Here is a 23611-nt window from a genome sequence, read left to right on the forward strand (position 1 = left end):
AAACTTGATTATAGAAATTAAAATTTTAGGACTTTAATTCAAAATAAGGCTATTAAAAAAAATAAGTTGAATGGACTTAAATTAAAGAGAGAAAAGGAAATTAAAAGGTTGAATTGAAAAGAGAAGATAAGATGAAGTGTGCATGGGAGATAAAAATATAAGTTTAATGAAAAAGTTATAGTGTTAAAATAAATGTAAGAAGACATGTGGCAAATTGGGTTAGAAAGGAAGATAAAGAAGTGTAATGGAATGAGGATATATGTCTTTCTCAATATGAGTTTTTAGATACTAAGTATAAATGGTATCATTACTCATTTATATGTAGCCTCACACTCTTTCCACGTACCCAATAAGGTAGTGAAAATTAAACTAATGTAATAAAAGAAATTACCATTCACCAATTTTCATTTTTATCAACTTCCAAACAACCAAAAATCCAAAATACTACATCCCTATCCCTATCCTTAAACCCTAACTTTTAAAAAGTATAAGACACGAATAACTTTTATAAATAGTGTTTGCACAATTCTATCCTCTAAAATATTTATTTACGTAATTGCCCCATTAATATTAATACTCATTTTCTTAAAACTATTAAGAATAGTGTGAGGACATTTATATATCTCTAAAAATATTTGTTTACATATTTAATTTTTCTCATTAATACTACTAACAATTAAAGTTGTGATATAAAGTCAAATTGAAATTGCTTTTCGAATATTGCTAGCTATGGTGCGCGATGTTAGCCACTTAGCCACCCTAATTTATACTTCGTATAAACCTACAATAATCCATAATACTCTACACTCGGTAGTTGATGATAAGGTTTGATTCCATGTCCAATTAACATCAGAAACAAGAAACTAACCAACGTACCACTCCTAATAAAATACAGAACAATTTTGCATAGTAGGCCATATAATTTAAAACAAAAAAAAATCCTATCACATTCATCTTGTCCATTTCTAACCAGCTGATAATCTGTTACAAGGACTTACAACAGGTACAGATATTACAAATTTAATACTAGTATATCATTATCCTTATTAGTTTATACTTCGTAATAGATTCTTACAAATACCAAATATTGAAAAGAAATCAAATCCATTGAATTTATAATATTGCCAAGTGTTACAGTAGCTCATAAGAATAAAGAATATCCAAACAAATTAATACGAATTAGTACTTTACTAGTTTGGCATCCCTCCACAACTCTATCATGTCAAAAATCATACACAATTTTAATAATTACGAACAAATAATTTTAAAAATTGTAAAAAAAATAAAATAATTCTTTTTTATTATTCAAAAAATAATAGAGGGAGTACATAACTCAAAGTACTTGCCCCCACGATGATAAAGAAATGGTGATGCATCACCTAAATTACCAAACTTTTTATTTTGGAATAAGTGGGGCCAGATTAATTGGAATTAATATATTTGATTTTGTAAAAATGAACATGAATATAATTGGCTACCCAATAACATCATGAGTTCTTGGATTAAATGCATGTCACAATATCATATGGAAGAATATAAAATGTATTATATATGTTGGTGCTTCTACTATTTATATTCTAATTACACCTAATTGGAATTGTTAGCCAATTACTAGATCATGGAAGTTGTGATTTCTTTGGAATGGAGCACATAGTTTTGTTTTGTAACATAAGTTCTTGAACATAATATAAAGGAATAGGAAAACACTCTATTACTACAGGAAATTGATGTTGAAGATTAGTTTTATTTTGGAGCAAACAATGGGAATCATAATTGGCATTTCAATTGCGACAACAGGGTAATTATGAGTTGGACAGTTCGCGATAGTCACCTACACAAATCAACATTTTTAAGAGGTGTTTTAGAAAAATTATATTTTAATGCCTACTTAGGTGAGGTTTTACAATTTAAAGATATTATTAAGTATTTAACATTGGATTTTTCTAGTTAGATTGTTACGAGTATAGGATAAAAACTCTAATTATTAGGTTATTATTTCAACAATACGATGAAGTCATCTAAAGTCCGAGTTACAATAATAACACAAGTCATAAATAAAAATAATATATAGGTCCTTTTTTTCATCATCTCTCTCTCAATAAATACTTCCCTAATACACTTGTGATCGATTAGTCACACAATTTTAATCAAGCAAATCATGTAATTAGTCACTACAACCCCTCTAAGGGTATTTAGGCTCATATTACCAACCTCAAAATGAATAGGTGAAAATGAAATAGAAAAAAAAAATAAATTAAAGAGTTGATATCAATCAATAATAAATGAGGATTTGGATTTATGATGAACAATCAAGAAAAATATAAAATTGAAAAGAGTTATAGTCAATCAAGGACAAATTGAAGGAGCTTTTGTCAATCAAGGATGACACCTTCTCATTGCACGTGTAAACTTGGCTAACATTAGAAGCACCCAAGATAAGCCGGTGAATATCAACTTCCCCACAAAAAATCAACAAATAAATTTTCTTATAACCAATTTATTTAAAATAAGATTATTTGGGAAATGAAAAGCCATGAAAGCTCTTTTAATAAATTTTTTTTGCAATATTGTACTTTTTACAAGAAGCATAAGATTTATTGATAATAGTTTATGTCAAGGAGAATCAAGTCGTAATTAGTGATAAACATGTAACGTGGCTAAGCTGTATTGATATCGTTATTATGTTCAATGAGTGTTGAAATTGTCTACGTATGATATGTGACATACGTCACACGTGTCTAATACTACCAGATACAAAATATAGCTATGCAAAATATTCTCATGCAACCTAGACTTTAAACATCATATATCTACACTTAGTCGACCTAGATGATCCAAAACATATCAAGTGTTTTATCCCATACACGCTCTCTAGTCTAGAATTCAAACAACTTTTACATTTATTTATTTTTTTTTATTTGAAAAATCAAAACAACTTTTTTATTAAAGTCATTTCTAGATTATTTCCATAACAATATAACCAGGCCATAATCTTATAATTCATAACCAAAATAAATCAATACTCGTAATAAAATGCCAGCAACAATGTATAAACACAATCAAAACTTGTAAAATTTGCTATGCATAATAATGACATTTTTAGTAAACAAAAGATCACAAAACCAAAAAAAATTCTACAGCCTGTGTCCAATTGGCTATTAGTATTACACCCTGTCCAATATAACATTCCAAAAAAATTAAAAAAGAATTTTTTAAAAAAATTGTAAAAATAATTTATAATTTTAATTTTAAAAAAAGGGAGGCTTAGCTGGCAGTTGTCTATATATTTATAGCCTTATTCAACGCCGCAGAATGATTGTCGGAGCTGCAAATAAAAACTCAAAAATTTTCTATAAATAAAAACTCTTAAAAAGTTTTTCATTTGAGTTGTTGTATTTTCTCTCTCCCCTAAATATTTTGAGTTTTCCCAAAAAGCCCTTTAATTTCTCCTCCTAACAAGAGTTTTAGTGGAAGCTTTTGAAGGGAAGAGAAAGGGGTAAAAAAGTAAATTCAGAAAGAAAATGGGAAACTGCGCAAACAAGCCGTTGACAACAGAAGGAGAAGCCCCGGTTGAAGTACCGGAAACAAAGGAAACAACAACAACAACGGTGGAGGATAGAGATATTCAAGTTGATCAAAACAAGGTTTCATCTCTCGCTCAAATAATGTTAGAGGTCATTAATCATATATTTATGTATTATATTCTTCTTTTTCTCATTCATTTAGAGGTAACCAACCATGTTTTATATTTTCGGACTCTCCGTCTCTAAAAGTCTTTCTTGTTTTGCCTTTTTTATTTAAATGAGAACATTATCATTCAAATACGAAGAACATAAATATTAGAATGGGTGGAGAATGAACATTTTAATTTAACATTATGCATGCATACAGTTTATTTTCAGCATATTTTTGGTTTAATTTGAGTACATATTTAAAGGAATTTGGTATATTTATAAGAAAATATTTAAAGCTATTAGACGAGACGTGTTATATGTTATTTATTTTTAAGGTACTGCATAGTGCATATAACATGATTTTACTATTTAGGGTTTTTTTTATGTGTTCCCCAATCCTGGCAATCCAAGTATGTCATATGGATTATGGAATATAAATATAACTTCGTATAATATACTTCGTATTCAAAATTTTCATTGATGTTAGAGTACTATAGTGGAAAATAATATTTGGAACATCTTAAAAAGTTCTAGTGGAAGCGTATATAAATATTGCCTTTGTCCAAATATTCTTGTCGTTTCCATTCAAATAATATATATATATATATATTATAATATACACCAGTAATAGTTGCAAATTTGCAATAATATTATAATTTTCCTATTAAAATATAAAAATTGTACAGTAATATAAATTATTTTTAATTATTGATTAAAAAATTTGGATTTTTTTTAGGTAATCAAGTATTTGTGCCTGACCTTTTTTTTTTTTTTTTTTTTTTTTTTTTTTGAGGAAATGGCCTTTAGTTTTATTCTCTCTTTTTTTTCCCCAATTTTTTCAAAAATTATCGTCCTTCGTAAATTTGCCAAATAATTGGCTTTAATTAATTTGTCTCTATTATTCTTCCTTAAACCATTTTTTTTTATATATATAAAAAAAATTCCAAATGAAGAAAAAAAAAAAAAGAGACGGAGTAGTATCATTTATTTTGATTTTTTTTTATGGAAAAAATAAATGTGTTGGTAGGATCATTATTTAAAATAAAACCTACTCTAAAAACAAAATTCCATTATTGTCATATTTGCAATGCCTGTAGTAAAATTTTGATTTTAGACTTTTTAAAAAATAATTCTACCAAAATATCTATTTTACCACTCTATATATTTTTGTATTTTATCAAAACTAATATATATTTAAAAAATCTAAAATTAGAAAGCCTAATTTCTCAAAGGTCACAATTGACGGAATCCAAACTTGAAAATTACGTAACCAATATCTTTAAATTACACATTTGACAAGTCTTCTAGTTTAGTTCATTTTCAGATGACATAATTTTGACATGTTTTGTTAGTTTTTCAATTAGAAAACGTAATTGTTGACGTTGATAGACGATAAATTGATAATGATATCATATAGTATGAACAAATAAACGATAAAATTTTATAATCAATAATTATCACCGTCAAAATTAGTATATGTCATGAACTACTCCTTTCGTTCCTTAATTACTGATACGGTTAAACTTGACACGTATGTCAATATACTAATCTGATCTTAAATATATATAATTAAAAAGCTGATATTATGAAATTTTATATTAGTGTTTATTTAACAATATTTTTCATGTTAAATTTCTATAAATAATGAAAAAAGTCAAACGTATCATACACCTACGATAAAAAAAAAGTGTAAAAATTAAATGGCACTTGAATAAAAACTTATACAACCAAATACACTATTTATTTTTCAAGTAAAAGCTAGATAGAAAGTAATTTTTTGTAAGCTAGGGTAGAAATTATAGTACCATTTCATAAGATAACTATTCAACCTCTATGATTTTGTCGATTAAACATCTTCATCTTTCAACTTTCGAGCATATATATAAATAATATTATGTGTTGTAATTATCTCTTGAGAGGGAGAATTATCTCTTATTTAGTGACACGTAATTTGGGAGTTTGTCATAATCATATGTGCCTAATAAAATGTCGTTTAAAACTACAATTGCGCAAGCTAAGACCGCAACATTTTCTCGAGGGTATCTTTTTCTTAAAAATAGTACATACTTAAAAGGGTTCAAAACGAGGAATCTTGTCCTTAAATCCCATTAATTACTTGTTAAAAACATTATAATTGTCAATTTGGAGTGTTGTCCTTTCTTTCACAGCTGTTTTTGGGACCCAAATACTCAGTCCATCTTTTCTTTATGTGGTCATGTTGATTGCTTAAGGAAAAAACACCCAAATATGTATGATTTGCCTCCTCCTGTTTATTTGCTCTTACCTTTATGTCTTTGTATTCCTTGCAACATTAGTTTGTCTTCATAAAGTGTTTCTTCCACTCCCTTGTTTTTTTCATTTTAATTCCGCCTTTGCACATTTGTCACTTTTAATAACTTTATCGTCCCTACATACAAGCTTGTACAATATATACAATATCAATCATTTCCCGTCTATATTACTGTCCATTTATAATATATAATTCCATATGTTAGGTAGGTATACATTATTATTGCTGCTCTATGATATAGAATGAAAGGGAAATAACCGTATGACTTTTTTTATCATAAGAATTTTCCTACATGATCGAACTATTGAATGTATTTGGACGAACATGCGTGCATGACAACATGACATTATTCATTTATTTGTTTATGATTGTGTTACATTATTAGTTTATTTGTCACAAGAACAATTTCTCATAAACTCTAAATGTTTAAAGGATGATGGAAAGAAGGCTGAAGCTGAGAGCGTCGTAAAGGCAGCTGAGGAGAAGGCCTCAGAGCCACCAAAGGTTGAGGAAGTAGCCACCAAAGAAGTGGCTGTTGAGACTAAGAAAGAAGAAGCTCCAAAGCCGGCTGACGAGCCGAAGAAAGAAGAGGCTAAGCCAGCAGCCTCTGAGCCTAAGAAAGAAGAGGCTAAGCCAGTAGTTGTGACTCCAGCTCCAGCCACGGCTCCTGCTCCAGCTCCAGCTCCAGCTCCAGCTGCAGCCACGGCTCCGGCTCCAGCCACAGCTGAGAAGAAATGAGAGGCTAAATGAAGAAAAAATTAAATGTTCATTTGCTGTTAAAAGGAAAAAAAAATTATACAAAAGGAAAAAAAAAATTGATAATGACAATAAGTTTGTGATTGGGTAGGAAAAATTGTTAATTCAAAATTTACATTAGTTTATTTGGGATTTTGTTTAAATGAATATGTGAATGTATGGGGACTATGGAGAGTGTTTTATGATTTTTTTTTCTTTTTCTTTTTGTGTTGTTTAGGGGAAATTGAGTTTCATTTGTTATTATTTCTTTGTAAACATTTTGATATGTTTGATTGTTCATTAAAATTGGTCTTATTTATTTATATTGTGTTAATCTTTTACTACATACTGTATTCGCAAGATTAGCGTCTAATCCCTTGCAAAACATGCATTATTGTCTTCACAAGCTTAATGCATGTATGCCTTGAGATCAATGATGCAATGTTCCATAATTGAATTTGGAAGGTATAATCAGCATTGCAAGCTTGATAAAGGTTTTATTTTTTCTCTCCTATGTGTTACGTCCATCTCTTGCGTAGACCTAAGGTTAATTCACACGTAACTGACATTATATGCAATATAGTGACCCTTATTTTTAACATAATAGCCTTTTTTAAAAATTTGAGTGACCTTTAATGTATTATGAACTTAAAATACGACATTATGTTAATTAGTAACCTAACTTTAACATAGTGATCTTTATTATTCATATTGACCATTATATTAAAAATTTCATTAAAAAAATTAACCTTTTATAGCTTTTATAATGTCACACTAACTTTTATTTCAACATAATAACCTTTATTTTAATATAGTGACCCTTTTTTTTAATTAATAAAACAATCATATTGTCTCTAATGTTAATGGTCCACAATAAATTAATGTGAATCATGTCCATTTAAGAATTTGTAACGTGTTACCTAGTAGTTTTTAAAGTAATCCATCCGTTTTTTTACTTGCTATTATTTGTTTGAATACGCTTATCGATACACATATTTGATCATTAATATATTTAATTTTATATTAGTTTAAATTATAAAATTTTGATATTATGTAAAAACCGAAAATATACATTACAAATATCAAAATTTGTACTATATTTTAGTTTTCTAAGCTCATGAATTTGTATAAATGTATCCTATGAAGTTTTCCTCGAAAAATAAAAAATAAATTATGGTGGGCCTCTAGCCTTGTTGGGCTTACTATTGCCCCACTATCATACAGTAAGTTAACTTCCATCCATTTTGGACCCGAGACTTGTACAGTTGTACTTCTTCCCTCTTTGAGGCTCTTTCAAGTCCTTTTATTTTTATTTTTTGTGACAGACATTTTATTTCTAAATTCTTGGTCTAAAGTAGGATTAGATATGTTTAGGTTCTACTTGGTTAACTTGATTTTGTCTAAAATTATTTAAACATATTTGAACTTAATTTATTGAAATCTATCTGACTAATTATTTATAAAATATAATAAAATAAATTAAAATAAGATGAAACAAATAGATCCTTAGACATATATATTAGGCTATTAATGAGCCATATGCCGGTCAAACCACTCATTGCAAAGGCCATCCCAATGGTACCATGGCATGTTAACTTACGGCAATCCAATCGTGCTTTTCTCGTACCATGGCATGTTGGTCGATACAAAATGAAAACCTTATGAGTTATGATAACCCTTCAAATTAAATATAATAGGCCTTTCAGCCTTGCATCACCGGCACTAGCACGGCCGTTGTCACTTACTGTATACGATGCAAGTATGTGATATTGATTTTATATGCTTTCAATCCCCTGAATCGAACACTACATTTTAAAGTTGTATATATAGACCATGCATCCATAAAATGAAATTCACTCATATTGTAGATTGATGTTGTATGCTTGTATATACGTAGTACTTTGCATTTTTTCTATTAGGGAGACAAAAAAAAAATAAAAATGTACTTTATATTAGGCATAGAATGAGGTAAAAGAATTACATCATCATCTATGCATAGATTTAATGCTACCCTAATACAATATATATATACTTCATATTTCTTCTCAAAATATACTTGGTGTAAGTGTAAGAAATCAGCAGTCAACATCAAAACTTGAGAGCTTATGATGAAATTCTCCTTAGTCCTTGACACCTTCAAGTCTCTGGATCGGATCTGATGCTCTCTCAATTTCGAGTGATCTAACACCACATAAAAACGGAATAATAAGAAACAATATTAAGAACAAAAAGGGGCGAATTTAAGGAAATTAAAAGTTTGAAAGATATAACAAAAAGAAACGGAGGCAGTATAATAAAACAAAGGAAATTTGGGAATACCTTCTTGCCTTACAAAATCATCAATAAGTATATATATATATATATATATATATATATATATATATATATATATGTATATATATATATATACTTATACAATGGAAGGTGAATTCTTGGTCCCTTCTATTACTTTAAATTCCAGGCCTTCTTTATCTGCTTCAACAACGGTTGAACAAGTTGATGGAATGATCATTTGTTCTTTACTCTTTGCCCACAAGAAACTGTAGAGCCCTCCAACTAGCAAAATTCCACCTATGACACTGAAAATTAAACACATGCAAAAACATATTTAGGCCCCGTTCTTTAATCTTTACTTTATTTTCACTTATTTTAGTTCAAATAAAGATTAATATGTATGATCATACAAGCTTATGTTTCTAACAAAGGTCACCTAAATTTGATTTACAACGGACTAAATTATACAGGTTCTTTTAAGGTCTAATAAGTTCTGAAAAGTCGGGAGGTTCACATAGTTCATATAAATGAAAATCATCTTTATTAAGTATCATAAGTACGAAGTACTTAATTAGATATATATAGTAATTTTCACTGTCATTCTTTCTCTTGATAGGTAGGGTTCAATCGTTAGAGAAGACTCTCTTGATCTTGATGTATTTTCTTTTAAATTTTATTAGAAAAAAAAAAATTGTAACGATCATTACATAATCGTACATAGTAAGTACATTAAACAAGAAATTCAATATATAATTGATGTTTTAATTTGACTTTGCAATATTTGTCACGTTTAAATATATGAAACTTGACACGTGCACCAAAAAAAAGAACAGCACATTAAAGGTGATAGGTCAAATATAGAGAAGTTGACATTTGCTAATTAGCCAATATATAGTGCACAAATGAGAAATTTAGGTAATAACCTGCCCAAAGTGATGATCTCTCCAAGCAGAAGAACAGAACAAAGCATGGTAAGGATAAGCCCTAAAGGAGTCCACAGTGCTAGAAATACTGGCCCCTTCTTCTCTATCACATATGCTTGTAAATAGTATGCCACTCCTGTCACCACTATTCCCTGTTTCAATATAATTTTAAGTATGCATGAGGCCATGAGGGTTGTTTAAGATTAGAACGAATATAAATATTACGTGCGTGCACGTGTCACATGTTACATGTGATATTAAATTTATGATTACTACTAAAGAAATTAAGACAGCATCTTGGATGAGCCGAATTTACAATAACTTATTGTAAGATTAATTAGAGCTAAAAAATGCAGTTCTAATCTCCCACTATTTGTTTTCGTAATTTATTTTTTTAAGGCTTGATGGTTAGAAAGAATATATAGACGAAAAGAAAGAAGAGAGAATTGAAGTGTATATAGTAACATACACAATAAGCAACAGCTAGAAGACGGATATTCCAACCAAGCATCCATTGAGAAGGACGACGTTCCACAAGAATAGCTATTGCAAATGACTGAATTGAACTCAAGAAGCAACTTAGTGCTGTGAACAAAAGCTTTGACGGGTACCCTTTCATGATTCGAGCCTATTTTATTATATTTCATCCAAAAAAAAAAAGAGTGAGTTATTAAACATCAAAATCATGCACATGAAAATAAATAGTAGTAAGTAACTTTACAACAGTATATAATGCGCAATCAAATTCAAGGTACGATTTATAACATGAGTAACACGATATGTATATCAATGAAAGAGTGAACATAAATCATTGTTGGTGGTGGGTTAGATTTTGTACCCTTTGTAACTACTTTGGGGGTACACTACTTGACATTGAAGTTACTTTAACTAATGTTAATCTTTGAATTGTGGAGTACATATGTATATCTTTGAATTGTGGAGTATATCTTATCCGATGCTGTAAAGATTTGAGAAATTATATACTACCTCCGTTACATATTATTTACAACGATTAGACATATTTCCTCTTTATTTTATGTCAAATCGTTGCAAATAATATGTAACGGAGGTAGTATAAGAATTTTTTAAATGCACGTTTGATTTATGATAACGTGAAAAAGAATGATGATAATGTAATAAAGAAGTTTATATGTACAACTATAACATAGATATCGAAATTTCACTCATGAAAAAGCCTGAACATGACCATTTTTTGTCGGATATAGATTTTCCATTAAAATGTACGACGGTAACGTAGATATTGAGTTTTTACAAATAAAAATCATCATGAACTTGAGTACTTGACCATTTGTCGGAAATTGATTAAATTATGACGTAAAATACACATGCACTCTTAATTTTTTGTCACATTTAGACTTTTAATTTGTAACAATTTTCAAAATACCATCAATATATAATACGAGTGTATATATACAGAATTTTTATAAATGATAAATTTATAAATAATTGATTCACGAATTGACAAATATGAAAGAAATTAAACATCTCAACATAATGTAAAAGTAATAAGAAAATAGATGCGTATTAGTATATTACCTGCATAACAAGCCAGAGAGCCCAAAACGTGTTACCAGTGAGCAAGATAAAAACACCCTTAATCCAAGTGGGGCCGGAATGGGTTTGAGTCTGTGGCGGCTGGTTGGCTGCTGGGTGACCAGCCAGCAAGTGAGGATGGCTAAATAGTTTAATGGAAGGACCCTTATAAAGTGCTAGAGTCATGGCACCTCCCAAGCATATCACTACGCCAATTAGCTTAGCTATCCCCGGGGCTGTCTTTATTTTCCATACCTCTAATCTGAAACACAACCGGATTAGTCACTCGTTAGAAAAACCGTTATATAACACGTTAGCAACAGTCTTTTTAACGTGTCCATATCAATTGTTTAAGTATAGTAATATTATTAATTTATTTATTTACTTACTTATTATAGTAATTTCTTAAAAATCGAAGATGAGTTACTTTAACAAGTGTTCATAAATACAATGATACCATTATTAAAGAAAACGACCAGACATAAGTACTCACTCCTCAGTTTATTGGCTGTCCCATGATATGATTACAGACATTATAAATTGCACCCTAATGAATCATTTTAATAACCTAATCTTTTGCAAAAGCTAAGAGATTCCTATTATTCTCCTTATTACTTAATCTTTATGAACGTACTACTAAACTGTACAAAAAGAAGTTAAATTAAATTAAAATGTAGCATAAAGTTAGGAATACTTAGATATTAAGCATCATTTGCACCATTTTCAATTCAATTGATATGCGACCTTATTATATTAATTTTTATGTTTACAATTTTATTCTATGGAATTTAGACTACTAGACTTTGGCGGATCTTGACCTCCATTAACTCTAGACTAATTTAAGCATCATTATTGTCTAAATTATCATTATTAATCATTACGTGTTGTTTTATTTATCAGTTTAAGGTTAATTACTTGAATTAGTGTGTGAGACATCAATGTCTTATCCTAAACAGGAAACTCAACTAATATAATCACTAGTGAAAACAGATTGCTAAAAGGATGTGGAATGCACAGTACAAAACAAAACCAATTGGATTTACCTAATTGTCTTTCCTTCGAAGCTAGTTTGTTCTATAGTGAGCTGTTCACTGTTTACCCCCTTTTTTTTAAAATTAGTTTTGCAAACGAGTTAAGGATAGACGAGTTTTAATTAGTCTATTTAACCTAGCTTTGATAGAAATTATTAGTGTTACGTTTGAGCTTAGCTCGTTAATAGCTTAGGTTTTTTTTTTTTTATTTTTTTTTTTTATTTTTTGAAAATGATGATCATAAACATGATCATTTGTATTTTGCATTTTGAGTTTAAATCTTAAGCTTAAATCTGAATTGAATTAAATAATAAACGAGCTTTGAAAATGGTTTCTACATGCATCTATTTAAATGAATTCATGTTTAATGTTTGTCGATAGAAAAAAAATAAAGAATAAAATAAACTATGAACAGATTCTCATTAGTATAAAACCTTTGTTTCATGTAAAGATATGCAATTTGACCGAGCTTGTTCACACCCCAATTTTTATAAGAGTAGTTGTACGTACTAATTGGCTAATTAACAACAAATCACATACAAATAGTAATTATTAACTAATGACTAGATATATCCCTTTTACTTTGCTTAGTTAGCCGTCTAAATGTCTAATTGTAATTAATTTATAGGAGTCAAGTAACAAATGCATGTTTTATTAGCTTTCCGTACTTGTATAGTTGTATATATTGCATGGAATCTCTATTGACAAACTCGATCATTAATTAATTTAATTTAGAAAATTGCTATACACCACAAACCACACTTATGAATGGTATCACATCTTTGTACAATGTGATCATGAATTGATCAATGCGTGATTGGATAATAAATCATCATAATTCAGATCACTTTGTATGAAATCTTTAATCTATAGTCCATCCACCTCAACCCCCAAGTCCCCAAAGTCAAAAAATAATGGGATATTTTGTACGGAAGTATTCTCTCACTCTTATCTTTTTTATCTGTCTTATTTTTATTTGTTATTTTTTAAAGAGTTGTATTAAATGATTATGTAAATTTTATTTTGTACCACTAGGTAGAAGAAGCGTTAAGTAAAAGTTGTGGAGTTAAAAACAGATGATGAAATCTTTTAAAAACGAATGGAGTAACAACACTATAGCAGCAAACAAACTATTCGTTTCAAATTAACTTAAATGAAGAGACATATCTCCCGTGGGGAGTAGATTTAAAATAGTGGGATCAAATTGAGATGAATAGTACAGCACTAAAATGACTTCCACCATTTTTTAAATAATTTTTTTATATTATTTTATATTTTAATTTATTTCTTTTTTTCATTTATTTTAATTTTTTTTTTGGGTATCAATATATTATTTTAGAGCACCTGCGGTGAATGGCCATATCCCATTTGCCAATCCAAAAAATCGTACAGACAACAAGTCCAATCAATATAATTAGGTGGTGCTCAATTAAATCTTCCTCCAAATCCATTTTCCTAAAGTTAAATTACAAAAAATCACAAAATAGATAAGAAAACAAAATTACCCATTACTCTTATTCGGTTTTTGTCAATTTCTAAAGCAATTATTAGGATCTTCTGTTACTTCCACTTGAATAATGCTAGGCTCCTTGAATAATAATTGGCTAGTTGTGTTGTGTGACTGTGAAACTTAAATGATTGTGTTATTAGATCATATACAGATCTAGGTCACATTCGTTAATAAGATAGAATGAATTCAATTCAAATCCCAAACTCATATGACAACTGTCAATTTAACTCTACTAAAAGTTGATGAGACACTGATAGTTATTCAGAAAAAACTATATTCAAACAAATTATGACGCTAATATGATGTAATTAAGGATGTCCGCTTTCTACCACGTACTCTCCCACCACTCTATTTAAGTAGGGTACGGTATGTTTGATATGTTACGTCTAGTTTTGAAAATACGATATTATAGTACAAGTGTATTATGCCTAAGCATGACTATATGTCTATGTGCTATATTTAGATGGAAGTCATTCAAGAAAAAGAAAAAAAAAAGTGCTAATTAAGGACATGGTACAGTATAATTTAGTAACGTACGTACCTAACAAGAACAGCAAGGAAGAAAGTAATGACAGGAAGACAATTGGTTGTAGCAGCACCCATGGTTGCTGAAGTATAGGTCAGCCCAATGCCATACAAATCCAAACTCAATGTTATCCTGCAACATTATACCAAGTTTTATTTACCACATGTATGATACCGGGCGTATTCGAATCACATATATATATGTAGCATGTTAATTTCGAACTTACCCAAATAAAGACATTGCGAATATTTGCCAAAATTTCTTGAATGAGAGCGGGGGTATATTTTTCCTATATAAAAAAAAAATAGATAATAATTAAGTCATCAATGACGATATATAATTCGTGTTTCAAAAATTGAAACAAAAAACAATTTCATGATAGGTTGAATATGGAACAGTTGTGCACGATATATATATATATATATATATATATAAAGGACACGATAGGATTTGAGCTTGTGATGATCCTAGGTACGTGTAAATCTTCCCACCAGTCCAAGCAATAAACATATTATGTAAACTTAATAAGTAACATACCTTTCGAGAAAGAGGGCTACAGGACCTAGAAAGATGGTTGCAATGGCCTGTCTATAGAAGGTGAATATGAAATTGTTCATGCCGACGTTGAATGCAGCCTTAGAGAGCAAGAACATACCGGTATATAGGGCTTGTATGAAAAACACAACAAGAATTGGTTTACTAAGTGCCATTTCAATAGTATTATTAAAAATAGTTGAATTGATATGATCAACTAATAAATTTATGAATGAGTTTGTATATATTTTCTAGTGCTTGTAAAACACATCTATATATACAAGTATCAATATATAGGTATGATAGTGAGATGAGAGTGATATGACATGAGTGGTTAGTGAAGATACTTTAAAGGAATTGAAACAAAAGTGAAGGAAGAAACTAGTGAGTAAGCTAGGAAGAAACTAAGTAAAAATCTTTGGCATGTGGCCCAAATAAAAGTTGTTTGTAGTGCTTTCTATGTAGGTTTAAGCAAAGCAAGAAATAAGGGGGAAGTGAACAATAGGCCAACAACAAGATTGGAATCATTTTTGTTACATTGCATCATTTTTTCTCTCTCCTATTACAAAAGAAGGAAAAACATTCTCTTTATTAATTATTATGTAATTCTTTATGTTTTTTGATATATTTTTTTTATATAAGTAATTATATTATACTACTAATAATTATAAAAAAGAAAAGATATTATGCTCTAATTTGTCAACTTGTAAAAGAAGAGGCACTTGTAAAAAGAATATGAAAAAAATAACATATCTTTCTTATTGTGAATTCATTAATTATATAATGTTTTTATTTATGAGATTCGAATCAATCAGGTGTTATCCCTTTTTTCAAGTTTTTTCAATGAATTCTTGTGAGGAATTATTTTAATGAGAAATTAATTAAATTAGAAAGGTAACATAAATTACTCTAAGTTGTAATATCCTCTCATATGAGAATAAGTTCATAAACCTTTTATAATTAGGCTTTTCTATCATGCTAAGGATGCAATGTAGAATTTGTTAATTGGTGGTTCTAATACTAACACAGTACAATCAAGTATTGCACTCCATCCTTGTTTCTTTATTTGTTGCAATTATATATATATATATATATTCACACCCGCTAAATAAAATTGTGACTTATTTTAATTTAATTTGCCACATATACCACTTGGAGTGCAAATTTAGACCTACACCATTTCTAGATGGAAAATGTGAAAATTATTCGCGGTCCTATTATATTGATAATAATACACCTAAATACCTAATAGTAAATCGTTTCACCCATTCTTGGGAATTGAAATTGTGACCTATTTCATATGCGCGCGTTTAGTTTTAATCACTAGGTTAACTCTATAAGTAAATAAAAAAGTACTCCGTACTGATATAATTCGTTAGTTCTTACTTGATCTCCATGCCATATATGCAACATTGTACAGCTCTACAGTAGCATGATTCGACAGGAATGTCTCAAGCTATTTGAGCCCCATATCAAAAGTTGGAGACTCAAAGAAAGCCAAATTTTTCATACCAAGAGAAAGAGGAGAGAGATATGCTTTAATTTCTAAACATCAAATTAATCGCATACACAAATTGTGCGTTAATTGACCTACTTTCGGGGATAATGCAATTTACTTTCTTCTTTTTCTTAATATCGTCAAGTTCTTGTCAAGTAAAAAAAGTAACAAAATTCCATGCTTTCTTTTAGAGTAAATTAATCATGATTAATTCTTGCCTCTTCTTCTTATTCCTCTTTATAAACTAAAAGTCTAAAACTGTATCATCAAATAAATTGTACGACTCAAGATACCTTATAGTGCAAGATCTACTTAACAATGATCAGTTAATAAATTAAATTGTTGGTTGATTCAACATGCATGTTGACTTCATATTTGTTAGCTTAGATTCAACTTTTTAGAGATAAATAAAGTTTTATCTTCTGAAAAATTATTAAACATATCCTAAATAAGCTTATCTTAAGCATTAGGTTCTTTCAATATTCTCACGTACGTAATAATCATGAATAATTTCTATGTTAATTATTCGAATTTGATGTGCAAATTAATAATATGCTCACAACCTACCATTAATTAAGTACGTTCGTTACTGCATGTACTATTAATAGAAAGATAATATTAGTTAAATTAAAAGTCACAGCATATATACCTTCCTTTATTTAGATAATCAACGACTGGGCTATGTTAGTCTTGCATTCTTGCCAACCAACGTGACCTAAATTTAGCTAAACAAACTTTTTTGGGTTCCTTCATCATCTAGAAATCTTGAATTTATGCATGTGATGGTTTAATTTTGTTTTCTTTCCAACTTTTTTTCATCATAAATGCTTTAATTTGTTTTCTGGTTAATTATTTATTAATTGAATATAATGGATGTACATTCTCTTCCAATTTTATTGGTTTGTACAAGCTAGTTATCTTATCTTTTTGGCATAACCTTGCACACATCAACACAGTACTGCTACATTCGCATGCAAATATGTTATAAGTACGATATGATACATACATAGGTTCAACACATAACATGTACTTTTGAGTACTTGTATAGTTGTATACGTCCATGATATTACAACTTTACATATAGATCCGACCTATAACGGATGCAAATATGTTATAAATACGTACATACATAGGTTCAAGTGTTCAACACATAACACATACTTTTGGGTACTTGTATACGTCCATGATATTACAACTTTACGTTTTGGTATAATATAACTACTTTTATTTAGTTTATTTATTCATCATCTACCATAAATTTTTGGAATATTTATCATTACAAATGTTGATGAAGTTCTTTATCAATAGCTTTAACTTAAGATTTTGTACTATACTAGACAAAAGAGGTATAGCCCTATAGTAAAAGCTAAAAGATAGATACCAAAAGTGGACTAGATTAGACTTATTAGAGAGTGATTATGTACACACCAAATACATACATATACAAGCCAGGGTGGAGCATTGCAAATACTTTAAATACTTCAATCCCTATTATTTTTTATTTATTTTTTTTTTTTAAAGGACATTTTGTGAAAAACTACCTTATAAAATACTTTTTTTGCGAGATCCTACCTAATTAAAAAATTGTTGTAAGAAATTACCTTATAAAGGGGTAAATGTTGTAAAAGACTACCATTAGTCGGAAAGTCAATGTTGACTTTTATTTTCCGGCGTTGGCCACATCACATGTCATTCGCGTGACTTTTAATTTACCCTTTCCCTCCTTTTTTCTTAATTGGCAATTGACGTAGTTAATGCCGGAAAATAAAAGTCAACAATGATTTTTCGACCAAAGGTAGTGTCTTATAAGGTGGTTTTTCACAAAATGTCAAAAAAAAAATACATAATTAGCAAGTAACGAACCAAACCAAATAAAGTTAGAAATAAATAATAGAGGGATACAAATACATTGTGGAATTTAATTTTTATGCAATATATAGCCATCATTCATTTATATAAGCAAAAAAAATACTACAAGCATTGAGACTGTCCAATCAATTTTTTTTTTTTTTTTTTTAATCAGGTTGGTTGATTTCTTGATAAATTGTGCCATACAAAAAACTTTTCTTATCAATTTTATCAACAATTTGATAGTTCTTAGATACAGTTTCAATAAATCAGATATATACGATGTTATAATAGTTATAAACTTAGATTTGTCTCAATGTCATCGACATAATTTCACAATATAATATGATGCTCCCTAATTCTTAAAAGAGATTATAAATAAAAAGGCAAAGTGAGAAATGCCCTAAAATTTGAAAAGCAATTGGTAATGAGGCTGGAATTGTAGGGTTTTTTTTTTTTTGGAAGGGGGGGGGGGGAGTAGGGAAGTTCTTGGCCAAGGAAGGAATTAGTAATTTGCTTTTCTACATGCACTTGTCAACTTTTTGCAATTAGCTAATAATCATGTTTATTATAAAGTAGATATGCCTTTCATAAAGAAGATTAACTCGTTTAATGAAATTATGCATGTCTACATCCATATAAAGAAGAGAAATATAGTTTGAAACTTTGCAATGTTCTTTGCATCCATACAAAGGAAGCTAAGGGCTATATGATTTAATCAATGATGGCACTCTATTTTATATATAGTGACAATCGAATTTTGACTCGAAAATCACATGCTTTGCGCAATCATTTTCAAGGAAAAAAAAAAAACAAACAAAACTTAAATGTAAAACCATATGATTTATTAATTTATTAAGTAATAATTAATGATATCCAAAACCTAGATTTTTATTAATCAATCAATAGTTTATCTAATTGTCCCAATTGATGAAAAAAAAATGACTAATATGTGGATTTAATTAAGCTAAGATCAATGAAATTTTGTAAGGTTTAATTTGTAATAAGTCAAACTCTCTTCCATCTCCGGTATGAACATGTGAGTATATATAACTTGTCTAAATATATGATCATTAATTTTGGACGACTATATACCAAACCATTATTACATAATGCATCTATAAAATCTTGTTTTTTTATTAGAACTGAAGATCCTCATTGACACTTTTTTTTAATTTGCACAAGCTTTATACGCGGTTCAAACAAGATGACAAGCATAGATCTATAAGCTTATAGTCAGTCTTTTTGATTTTTGAGTATCGTGACAATAATCCTCAATCTTTTCATTATCATTTTCATCAATAATGTCACCTCCTTTCAATCATTAGCCAATTATATTAATTTGATTTAATTTAAAAGGGATATTATTAGTAGCATATTATTATTGAGATATAAAAGTACATTGATAATTTGATATAATATTATTATGAGAATATTATAGTGATATACTAGACTCGATATTATTGCCCCAAATTATGAGATATAAATGTGATACTAGAATCAATCTTTACTAAAAGTTCATGTAGAACAAGGTGTGATATTGTTTTTTGGTGTTTAGAGAGCCACAAGAGCATGTAATGAGAATCGATCTTAAGATCTAATCTCTTGGGAACAGAAGAGAAGCTCTAACCACTTGTAAAAATACGTGTAAATGTTTGATGAATGAGAAAAGGTGTGACCAATATTAAGACATAATCGGTTTCCATGGGAGAAACTTTAGGTGTCAATAATTAATTAGATTATGGATGAGTCTATCCGTCTACATATATATATTGATTCGTTAAATAGAATAATACGTCAATAATAACACGAATTAAAAGTCCACCATATATATTATCTATCCTTGATCTATCTATAATAATTATTTATAGAATTAAGTCATCGGCTAGATGACACATCACACGTGTCACATGATTTTCATCTTTCACTTGATCAATAAATGCTAATTCTAATCTCCATCAAGGATATACACAATGAAAAAACCCTTATTAAGCTTAATAGTTAATACCATCTCTAAACTATTTTTTTTTGTAGGTAAAATAAAAAATATTAGGATGCCCTCCTTACGAAGAGTACTCCTAATGTGTAGTGCACTAGTGCTTAAACTGACGTATGTATCATAGAAGAGTTTCTCGTAAGCTCCTAATTTGTTCCTTGTGTACATCACCACTGTGGTATGTATCATAGAAGAGTTTCACACAAAAAATATGACATTTAATTTCTCATTATTTAATTTGAAACATTGCATGTTGTCAAACCAATATATACGTCACATACAAATTAAAAATATGCCTATTAATTAAAAATAATTTGTGTATAACTGTACAAGTTGGCAAATACTTGCACGAAGTATAAAACAAGGTTGATCACCCCAAATTAATTAAGTCACATGTAAAATTCTATCTAAGGGTAATATTTAAAGTGCTAAAAAGCAAGTTATATTTGGTTTTAAAAGGTACGAAAGATGATAGAGAAGGGTTAAGTATGAACAATAAAACTTTTCGAATAGTTTTCTTCCTAGGATTTGTATACCATTCCCCATAAATCCACCAATAATTAACAAAGTTAAAGTGCAAAATCAAGATTAATCAACAATAAGATTAATTTAACTTTATCATTTCTTAAAAGCTTCACCATAAAATATGAACGAACCGCGTCCTACATGGACACGTTGAAATTATAATTTAAGTGTTTTTTTTTTTTTTTTTTGGAATTTCCCTTTATAATATAAAAGATTTTGCTTAAATTGCATTGAACTTACGTAGTAATTTGTTAAAATAAAGACCTATGATGGCTACTTATCTACTTTGGACATTTTAAAAAATAAAAAAAATAAAGGGGATGAAGTTGATTAGCAAATGATAGAGGTCCAAATATATGCTACATTTTGACTGATTTATAATAAAGTTGTACTATATAATATATCAAAATGCACATATATAAATAATATAAACTATGGTCCGCTTAAAAGATCAAATGAAATTATGAAAGTGAAGTTTATGGTTCATGTTAGTTGTAGTATCATGAGAAATGAAAATTTGCATGCAACTTTCTCAAAAGCAACTTATAAAGTAGATTGCAAGGAAATAACATCAATAAAATCAGAAAAGAAGAGTAGCCAAATTACTCAATTATGCCAAAAATTGGACTGCGCTAAGATAGTTTGTACTTTCTTATTTCATTCTCCAAAAGATTGTCTATGTGTAATTATGAAAATAATCTTATCTGAAAAACATCTCACATCTTTACTAAAGAAAAGATTGATAATTGATACGTACATGACTACGTAGGTTGAGTGGCCTAGGTTGTGTACATCGAAATAATACTACTTGTTTCGGGTAAAGAGAAAAAACAATCAAAGGTAAGTTTGTTATGTGTAGTTGAAGATGAGTAGGTTGGGGTTAGTTGTCCATTATGACAACTTGTCAAGAACCACGATACTTAAGTTGAAGGCATAATATGATGTTTTCACCAAAAAAAAAAAAAAGAAGGATTGATGGGGTTTACGACATTCTTTGAGATTCTTTTACACGCTAGCTAGCTTAATTAGTTAGTTAAATCTTGAAAATTTATATCAGTATGAAGACGCAAAAAATGAAGGTCTTATGTTCACTTTTGTGTTCCATTTAAATGCTTAATTAATGTTCATACTAATTTAAGTATAACAAGTCTTTTTTTTTTTTTTTTATTAAAAATTATTTTATTTGGGAGGAGTAGATATATAAAACACAATCATTTTGTTTTGAAATTCAATCTCCGACTAAGCTATGTAATACTTTGTGAAAAAGAATCGGTACACGTATAGTCTAAATTACACCTTGCAACCAAGTCAACAACGATACTGATAAACAAATAAAGTATAAAACATATTTATGGGTTTCCACCATCAACTTAAGTTTTTAATTGAGTTAGTCCTTCAATATCATATTGAAACCAGCGTGACACAAAAGGTCAAATGTTCAAATCTCATCCATCCCCACCCCCCACTTTTAAGTGAAATATTAAGTACCGGAGCCCTTTTATAGATGGTTTATCTCTTATTAGCTTGATTTTTTATGATACCTTTGTGTTATTAAACGAACAACCCTTGAGTGCATCATGTACAGGTGTACTTGGATATATATAGCAATCTCTCAGACAATCTGGTAATGGGTCTGTAAACTCGTAATGACTAATGAGGTGCTACGATTTTATTATGGACATGTAGTAAAGTTGGGTTTTGAAATAAAGGCAACCACCTGCACAGGTCTTATGGGCCAAAACAATATGGTATAGTTCGTGCGAGTTAGCATCCTTGAAATTGTCCGCATGTTTCGTTTTATGACTGGATTGAGTATTCACCTTGTGGTTTTTTTACTTTTTTTGGGGTGCAAATAGCACGGTAAAAAGCATTCGATCCCAAAACTTGTTTCGTTTTACTTCTCCTGCTTCACAAAATGTACCACCCTCTAAAACTAGGTTAAATTTGGAAGATCAATAGCCACATTTTTTTTTTTGGTTAGATCAATAGGCACATACTTCATCATTTTTAATTTATTTTTACAATATTTTTCATTTTTTCGCAATGGATATAATATTTTGACTTTATGTAATATTCATCAGTTAACTTTGATTATACTTTGAAATATATATTTCCCTTATCTCAAAATAATTGACACAGTCAAACTTTACACATATACGTAACGATGCACTACCTTTAACCTTACTTATATATGACTAAATAGAATATGAAAATTTTTATTAATACCAAATTAAAAACATATTTTATGATAAATATGGTTTTAGTACGTTAATATAAAGCTATTGTCAAAGTTAATACGTAGTATATGCATAGTGAAAAAAAGTCCATACCACTTATTATGGGACATAGGGAATATCCGAATATGTGTAAATATGTGTGAATATCTATATTAAATATTGTTGGATTGATCTAAATATATATTTTTAAAGTGTAATTTAATTTTTTTTATTATTATTAATTGATGTACATAAACACTATAGTTACAAAATATTGTTGTTGTTGTACTTTAGTATTCGACATGGTAAATTGTGTTATGAATACCCTTTCTTCTTAACTACAATTGTAGTTTAGATCCCGGTGGAAGACATTATATGATGTCTCACAACAAATGAAAGAGAGGTGTACTCTTATTTGAGATCACAACTCAAATTTAGTAGATATGATTGATATCAAATCCGATTCATGTCGTACTT

The 23611-nt window shown here is 29.0% G+C and overlaps 2 protein-coding genes across 3 annotated transcripts; one reads left to right on the plus strand and one right to left on the minus strand.

The window, feature by feature from the left end:
• Positions 1-3311: 3311 nt before the first annotated feature.
• On the plus strand, positions 3312-7022 carry LOC145625661 (uncharacterized). Of its 2 annotated transcripts, none has more exons than XM_081678574.1 (2): positions 3312-3674; positions 6397-7022. In XM_081678574.1, the coding sequence occupies exons 1-2, from the start codon at positions 3522-3524 to the stop codon at positions 6700-6702; spliced, it is 459 nt and encodes a 152-aa protein (XP_081534700.1). In that variant the 5' UTR covers positions 3312-3521; the 3' UTR covers positions 6703-7022. The 2 variants fall into 2 exon arrangements, with proteins under 2 accessions (XP_081534700.1, XP_081534701.1); XM_081678575.1 differs by having other exon boundaries at positions 3312-3644.
• A 1515-nt stretch (positions 7023-8537) lies between these two features.
• On the minus strand, positions 8538-15385 carry LOC145625687 (WAT1-related protein At5g64700-like). The gene is made up of 8 exons (XM_081678576.1): positions 15055-15385; positions 14744-14806; positions 14533-14649; positions 11454-11712; positions 10366-10524; positions 9897-10048; positions 9019-9278; positions 8538-8880 (listed from the first exon to the last, which is right to left on the minus strand). Exons 1-7 carry the CDS (start codon positions 15225-15227, stop codon positions 9110-9112), a joined length of 1092 nt encoding a protein of 363 aa, XP_081534702.1. The 5' UTR covers positions 15228-15385; the 3' UTR covers positions 8538-8880; positions 9019-9109.
• Between the last annotated feature and the right edge of the window lie 8226 nt (positions 15386-23611).

Source organism: Chenopodium album, chromosome 1 (assembly GCF_948465745.1).
Source record: "Chenopodium album chromosome 1, dcCheAlbu1.1, whole genome shotgun sequence".
Taxonomy (NCBI): Eukaryota; Viridiplantae; Streptophyta; class Magnoliopsida; order Caryophyllales; family Amaranthaceae; genus Chenopodium; species Chenopodium album.

Excerpts from the sequence above, each read along its gene's own strand:
- LOC145625661 (XM_081678574.1), top strand. The coding sequence starts at position 3,522 with ATGGGAAACTGCGCAAACAAGCCGTTGACAACAGAAGGAGAAGCCCCG. Across the intron at positions 3,675-6,396 it reads TCGCTCAAATAATGTTAGAG|GATGATGGAAAGAAGGCTGA; the intron begins GTCATTAATCAT and ends AAATGTTTAAAG.
- LOC145625687 (XM_081678576.1), bottom strand. The coding sequence starts at position 15,227 with ATGGCACTTAGTAAACCAATTCTTGTTGTGTTTTTCATACAAGCCCTA. Across the intron at positions 14,650-14,743 it reads TTCGCAATGTCTTTATTTGG|GATAACATTGAGTTTGGATT; the intron begins GTAAGTTCGAAA and ends ATAATGTTGCAG. Across the intron at positions 9,279-9,896 it reads GAGATCATCACTTTGGGCAG|TGTCATAGGTGGAATTTTGC; the intron begins GTTATTACCTAA and ends TTTAATTTTCAG.